Here is a 7,355-nt window from a genome sequence, read left to right on the forward strand (position 1 = left end):
ACAAATGTTCTATTGTGTTATTGACTGTACTTTTTTTTCCCATGTGTAACTTTGTGTTGTTGTTTTTGTCGCTTGGCCAGGTCGCAGCTGTAAATGAGAACTTGTTCTCAACTGGCCTACCTGGTTAAATAAAGGTGAAATAAAGGTGAAATAAAAATGAATAAATAAAAAATGCTTTGTGTTAATTATTTGCATGTGGAAAGCAATGCCGAGACAAATGGAGGAGGAATGGAGGGAAAAAGAGAGGGAGAAGAGGTCTAAGCGGGTGAGGGATGAAGAGGATGAGCTAGAGTCAGATAAAAATGGTGGGAAAAAGGGAGAGGGTTTGTTAAAGAAGAATGGTAGAAAGTGTAAGCAGAGGGAGAAGACAGGAGGAGAAATTGAAGTGAATGAGGGTGAAGTATCGGAGGTGGTAGTTGCGGTAAAGTAATCAGAGACCGATGTATGCAATGAGGATCAGGATGAAGAGTCTGTGACAGTAGGAGTGAAGTTTATGGAAAAAGTGGACTCTTGCCTTTTGGCTGATCCATTTATGGTTTCACGGTGGGTGAAAAAAGAGTTGGGTCATGTGGAATCGGTGAGGGTAACTAGAAGTGGTCTAGTGATAATTGTTTGTGTTTCAGTTGGGCAGAGGAAGAATGCACTTGAAGTAAAACAAATGAGGGTAAGTGAAGTGTTTCGTTTTCAAGAGATAGGCACCAATGAAAGGAGTGATAACTGGGGTAGCAGTAGATATAAACGTTGACCAGTTGAGGTCAAAGATTCCCGGTGTTTGTGATGCTTGTCGTTTGATGCGACGCAGACAGGGTGGCGAGAGCGGGGAAACAGAAGAGTCATTGTCTGTTCTTTTGACTTTTGAAGTTGAGTCTTTGCCTGACAAAGTGAAGTTAGGATATATACGTTATCCTGTACGAGTGTATGTGCCAAATACGTTAAGATGTTACAGGTGTCAAGCTTATGAGCATGTGGCAGCAGTGTGTAGGAGGGAGGTTCCAAGGTGTGAGAAATGTGCAGAAGGGCATTAGACAAAGGAATGTGTTGTATTGGGGAAAGTAGTGGAATGTGTTAATTGTAGGGGTGCCCATTGGGCTGGGGTTCAGAAATGTCCTGTGCGAGAGAGGCAGGTTGAGGTTTCCAGGGTTAGAGTAGAGCAGAAGTTGTCATATGCTTGAGGCGGTGAAGAAAGTAGAGGAAGATGGGTTAAGGGGTAGGAGTGGTGAGAGTAGTAGAGATATACCAGTACAGAGGGATAGGCCAAAAAGTGAAATAAGTTTCAGTAAGATTGGATTTTTAGCATTTATAGCAATGGTTATTAATTGTACTGCAGGGATGGATCGGAAGTCTCAGAAAATTGAGGTTGTGGTGGCAGCTTGCAGAGAGGTATTTGGGTGAATAAGACTTTGCAGCAAAAGAGTTACAGGATGTGTTAAGTGGTGAATCTGTTTTTTTAAACCATGCAACTTAAAACAATTTTACTGTTGAGGAAGTTGGGTGGCATAAAGGAAGAAACAGTCTAAGAGTTATGGCATGAGGCAGGAATACATACATTTAATTAGTGGAGTAGGGTGGTGTTCATTTTATTTTATATAATTTTGAAATTAGTGCGTATAGTGGTAGATGGTAGGGTATTTATTTAGTAATTTTTTCTATTTCAAGTAAAGTATAAGGGAGTTGTAGTCCAGTCTAGTAGGTGGCGGTAATGCAACAAATTGGATGCCAACCGCCGTTAAACCTCATAGAAGAAGAACAAGCAGAACAAGAAGAAGAACAAGAAGGTGTTGTCAGATCGACTTTTCCGGTTTACTTCCGGTATTGATTGAACATATGCCGTTGTAGCAGAGTAGTGCTTTCTGTCGGACTCTTGCACGTTACATTTTTTCATAATATCTTGATCGATAATATGGCTTTTGACCAGTCCTCTGCCAGTGCGTCTGAAAATGCTGAGGCCTCGGAACTTCAGATGATGATAGCAGTCGAGCAACAGAAAGCTCAGTTTGAAGCACAGGTAGCTAAATGTAACTACTAAGATAGCTAGCTATCTTAAAATGATAGCAAAGACACTACAGTATGAAGATAGGCTAAAACTGCTTTTCCAATAAATCCCCGATCACAGTTGTTAGGCGACGTTGGCTAGCTAAACTGATGCGTAGGATTAAGAAATTGTGCAGAAAAATGAGTAAAAAATATATAAATAATACTAATAGGTACGTAATTGGGTATAACGTTCGTCTCGCGCCAAACTGCGCATGTGCAGGCCATCAAATCAAAGACACTCCTTCGATATAAAGTCGTTTTAAACGAAAAAGAAAACATGTCCGTTTGGAGTAATACCATTGGCTAGAGTCTAGGTTGTCTTAGATTTCGAGAAAATTAAAAACTAAGGAAGATAAAAATAAAATAAAAACTTCTCATTTACTTCTCAAACCCTGGTCTGGTCAGTTTTGTCTGTTTCGCAAGAGTTCCCGTAAGTCTCGCGATGTTGCGCCTCTGGGTTTGAAAACTGGGGATAGTTCGCTAGTTCACTCCCAAATACATTTCCCTATTATTTTCTGGACGTAAAAGTGGTTGAAAGTCAGATCATTTAGTATTCCTCTATCCTGTCTATTCCCATTTGTGAAACTGAAATGTTTAAATGTAGTTATTTTCTCAAGGTTATATGGTATTCCTTTACTATTAGACAGTATAATCAAAGATAACTATTTGGAGGTGAGCTATTGCGTAATACTTTTAAATACATTAGACTTATCTTGTGTTGTGTTTATGGCGGTTTCTTCTTTCTTGTAGGTGCACACCTTCACCGATGTGTGCTGGGACAAATGCATGGATAAGCCGAGCAGCAAGCTGGACTCCCGGACCGACACGTGCCTGGCTGGCTGCTGTGTGAGCGCTTCATTGACACCACCCTCACCATCACAAACCGCTTTACTCATATGGCGCAGAAAGGGTGCATGCATTGACTCAGCAGGGAGAAGATGAAGAGAAGGGGTATGCATTCATTCATTCATTCAGTCACTGAGCCAGACTCAACACTTCAGGGACAAGATCAAAGGACCTGTGCAACGATTATCATCTTGTTCAATGACTATGCTGATCCATTTTTATTTTTATTATGTTTATTTGGCAGGGACAATGCACAACAAAAACATAAGTCTCATAGCACTGAGAAATGATGTCGCACCAGATTTAGCTAATAGCTACTTTCCATCTGTAGTCCCTTGGCAGGTGAACATGGACACATTATACACAAAACAGGCAACATAAATACATCAGACATGTACAAAACAAACAGATTAGGACATAGATACCTTTTTAACACGTAGGTCAACACATTGCACATAAACATGTTGCTGTTGGATAAAAATTGTTATCTGTAATGATGCAGGCCTTTTGACTGTGCATCATGTTACGGAGTTCTAATGTGGGATCTTTAATGGTATTCATTGCTCTGCTTTGAACATGTCAATAAAAGGAATAGCCTGAAGAGCAATGAGCCAGATGGGAAATTCTTTATTTTAAGGCAACATCACTCTGTGAATTTATAGGGTGAGCTCATTTTGCATTGCCCAGTCCCCTGGCTGTTGCCTGGGTGAGTGGAGTAAGCACTTGACGTCCGAAGCAGAACCCTTCTGTCTCTCTGTATGTGTAGGCCATCTATCTGATGCTGTCTGTTCAAAAATAGTATGACGTTGTGGCCACCCGTAGCATTGAATACAAGAAAAGCCAGCGAGCGTTTGGCCTCCATTGATTAAAAAAATAAAAAGTATAAAATAATAGCCAATCAGTGTTGAGCTAAACTGAGTGAACTCAACTGTGAATGGTCCTGGTGCACCAAAAATGTCAAGGGAAGCCAGATTGGATTTGGCTTCACTCCAAACACATCACATTGACATAAAATATGTCTGACTAAAACAACTTGAATTGTTGCATCTCGTTGTGTTGTCTCTGGTGGCTCGCTAGCTTAAATTAGCCATGATTGGCTATAGGGATTAGTGGTTTTACTTAATTCTCTGTACTGACCAGTGACTATAACGGCGATTCTGATCCCACCATAAATTCATACATTGTACCCCTGGCCTGAGTGGATGGAAGTTCAATATTTAGCCAAATGTAGAAGGCTAATGTTAACTAGCTAACGTTGCCCATGAAAGGAAGTTAGGCTATCAGGCAAGAATTTTAGCCAGGTAGCATACAACAACAAAAAAAGTGTACTGTATGACAGAATCATAGACTGTTTTGTCAACATGAACGAAAAGATAGTGGTATTGACGTTTCTCTACAAGTAGGGTGAGTCAACATGTTTTTTTCTACTTGCATGAATGCACACACACAGACACACATCAGAACCATGGAAAGCCACATATTTAGCGTAAGTTGGTTGGCCTAAATTGTTTTCCTTATCTTTTAGTTGTCACTGTATTAGGCTAAGCATAGGTGATTTGATGATGTTGAAATGGTGCTGTAATAGTGGAGGCAGCTCCTGTTTTCTTTGCTACTTGCAGTAACTCTCTGTGGTTCTAAATCAATAGTTGTTTAGTTGTCCTAAAATGTCGGAAACATTAACTTGCTTGACCATGCTGTAGGTCATGTAACGCTTACGCAGTTTGGAGTCCACGGGGGTGCAAAATGAGTGCGCCCATGAGATGAGAAAGAACTAGGGAATGGTCAACATGTACTTCTTCACCCTACAATCTAAAGGGTGATGACAGGTTTGAATGAAATTAAAACTGAGTAAGAACATGGTTGAGTAGACCCTTTATTCGTGGGGATTTAAAAGGACAGAAGGCGGCAGTTGTGCATGTATTGTGGAATACATTTGACTAGCTTATGATCATTTTAAGTTTTTGTTGTTGAAACGATTACATAGTTTATTGAAGAATAAATAGGCTTTATTGGCTGGCTACGTGCATGACATGCCGAGGGGTGTGTGTCACTTTAAGAACTTGAATGGAAAATAAAAGAAAGGTTTGTATAACAGGACATACTAGAGAATCAAAAGTGAAAGTAAAGTGATCCTATGCGTTGCAATAGCCTCGACTTTATATTTGACTGTACTTTCAACAGGTTCGTATAGCGTTTAGAATGTATTTGACTGTGTACTTGGCATTGTCAATTGGGTATTTTATTAGGATATGATTACGTGATATATTTGGCCCTCCATAAGGCTACCTTTTGTCTTGGACTAAATAAATATAACTTCCACAGATACCGACTATGGACCTAGAAGAGATCACTTTTTCTGGCTGGACTGCAATTGAGGAGAAGAAGCTCCATGCAGGCGAGAAGCCCAAAGACGAGAAAGTTTACACCATGTACCATGGCACGTTTCTCAAGAATGTCCAGCGTATTATCACCAGTGGGTTCCAACGCTCGAGCGATGGAATGTTGGGATCGGGGGTCTACGTGAGCCGTAATATCGACAAAGCAAAGTGTTACCCGCTGAATGCTGACAAGAAGGAAGCCGTAGTGTTGAAGTTAAAGGTGCGGGTTGGCAAGGTGAAGAAGATCGACATTGATAACCATCCGCTTCAGAAGTCATGGCACCAGAATGGTTACGACAGTTGCTGGGTGCCACCAAACTGTGGCATTACCGCTATTAAATCTGGCCGAGAAGAGGATTGCGTCTGGGATCCCGCCCGGATTGTGGTGGTGGATGTGGCCTGCTGTCTGGACGATAAAACGCGCTGGGACCTCCGAAAGCAAATACGCGGCATGAATAACCATGGCGCAAAAGACGGGTGCAGCCAGTGCCACCAGAATACCTCAAACACTGGGTCTCACCCTATCCAAAGCTGTTGGACATGCACCAAACAGATTTGCCCCTTTCAGAAGAAGCATATGTGCAACAAGTAACAAGGCTACTTGCACAAACAACTAGTCCTACTTTGCGTGGCCTGTCTCGCTTTTGACCCATCACCCAATGTGACCTTGCATACCATTTTCAAATTAAGCTTGTTGTCGATGTCATGTTTTAATGTATTTTGTGTAATCATTGCAACCTAATTGTATTGGGATCGAATTTGTTAACGGACTTGCCTGGTTAAATAAAGTTTCAATTGTATTAGACAAATTAAGCAATATATAGGGCCGACATGGGAAAACAACTTGTCATTATGTCAAATTAAGAATTTACATTGGACGTTTTGTTGTAGCCTAATTCTTTTGCATGTTATATACGGTAAAGGCTATGCTTTTTTAAATTTTTAAATGGACCATACAGAAGCCAGCCTAGGCTACTTAGTTTCCTAATAGGCTGCACTAATATCAAACGAGGAAAATGTGTAATATTTGACGGATACAGCTGTTTCTCGTGCCGCGTTCACGTGCTAGTCAGAACTAGGAAACTCATTTCCGACTCGCTGAACTGGGCAAAACTAATCAGTTAGCGAGTCGGACATTTCAGAGTTTCCTAGTTCCGATAAGCACGTGAACGCGGTATCAGTCAATGAACAAGCGTGTGTTCAGACTGTCTTGTCAAGTTTCTCCGCCTGATGACCAATGGACAGGACATATACTTCATGGGTCATCATGACGAAGTGCCGGGAGATATGCGCGTTAGCCTGCTAGTCGGAACTAGGAAACTCGGAAATGTCCGATTAGTTAGCTAATCGTTTATGACTACAACCGGTTAGTAAATTGGAAATTTCAAAGTTTCCTAGTTATGACTGGCACGTGAACGCGGCATTAGCCGGGCGCAGTCCTACAGTGTGTGTATATATCTGGTTAGGTGCACCTTCACCTCAGTAGGTGGCGGTACTTACTGTAAACGTCATGGACACCTGTTTCAGAGAATAGAGCAAGATGGCTCCATGGGAACCAGGAAGTAAATAAATGTCATTGAAGAGTCAATAGACTCAATAGAGCCTCGAGAAGATCAATTATGACAATTTCAAATCGTTTGCGGTAAGTTTATATGTCCCAATTTGTTTTACAGTGGAACTATATGTAAAAATGCAGAGTGTCATGAACAAAAACGCAATAGTTTGTCTCTGATATAAACTATAAACAACCCAAATACTGTTGATTAGCCTAATTTGTGTTTGTTTGATTTTAAAATATGATATTTGCTTGAGGTTAGCACTGCAGCTGTGATATAAACCAAGTTTGCCCTTGGTAGATCTGTCCTTCAGCAACACGAAATTTGCCCTGACCACCATAGACGAGGGTAATCCCTTGCCGATCAGCGGAGCTGTCCTTTCAGCACAACCCACACTATCGGGGCCAGTTTGCATGCCTGGGGGGATGAATGGGATTTCGTTTGTGAGATACCTGTAAATGGGGAGTAACAGCAAAACCATGTTTTTCCTTATCGAATGTCTCCAATTTTATGAAATGGATGGTTGTTTACTGCAAAAATT

General features: G+C 41.1%; 2 protein-coding genes across 3 annotated transcripts; both read left to right on the forward strand.

Moving 5' to 3' along the window:
* Positions 1 to 1,782: 1,782 nt before the first annotated feature.
* LOC115131998 (mitochondrial import inner membrane translocase subunit Tim8 A-like) lies at positions 1,783 to 3,487 on the forward strand. Its single transcript, XM_029664154.2, is given in 3 exon segments — positions 1,783 to 2,005; positions 2,785 to 2,877; positions 2,880 to 3,487. Coding segments are annotated over 3 exon segments (276 nt in total). The 5' UTR covers positions 1,783 to 1,900; the 3' UTR covers positions 2,958 to 3,487.
* gig2o (grass carp reovirus (GCRV)-induced gene 2o) lies at positions 2,895 to 7,019 on the forward strand. Of its 2 annotated transcripts, none has more exons than XM_029664153.2 (2): positions 2,895 to 2,985; positions 5,203 to 7,019. In XM_029664153.2, exon 2 carries the CDS (start codon positions 5,212 to 5,214, stop codon positions 5,848 to 5,850), a length of 639 nt encoding a protein of 212 aa, XP_029520013.2. In that variant the 5' UTR covers positions 2,895 to 2,985; positions 5,203 to 5,211; the 3' UTR covers positions 5,851 to 7,019. The 2 variants fall into 2 exon arrangements, with proteins under 2 accessions (XP_029520013.2, XP_029520011.2); XM_029664151.2 differs by lacking the exon at positions 2,895 to 2,985 and adding an exon at positions 4,956 to 5,061.
* Positions 7,020 to 7,355: the final 336 nt, after the last annotated feature.

Source organism: Oncorhynchus nerka, linkage group LG7 (assembly GCF_034236695.1).
Source record: "Oncorhynchus nerka isolate Pitt River linkage group LG7, Oner_Uvic_2.0, whole genome shotgun sequence".
Lineage (NCBI taxonomy): Eukaryota > Metazoa > Chordata > Actinopteri > Salmoniformes > Salmonidae > Oncorhynchus > Oncorhynchus nerka.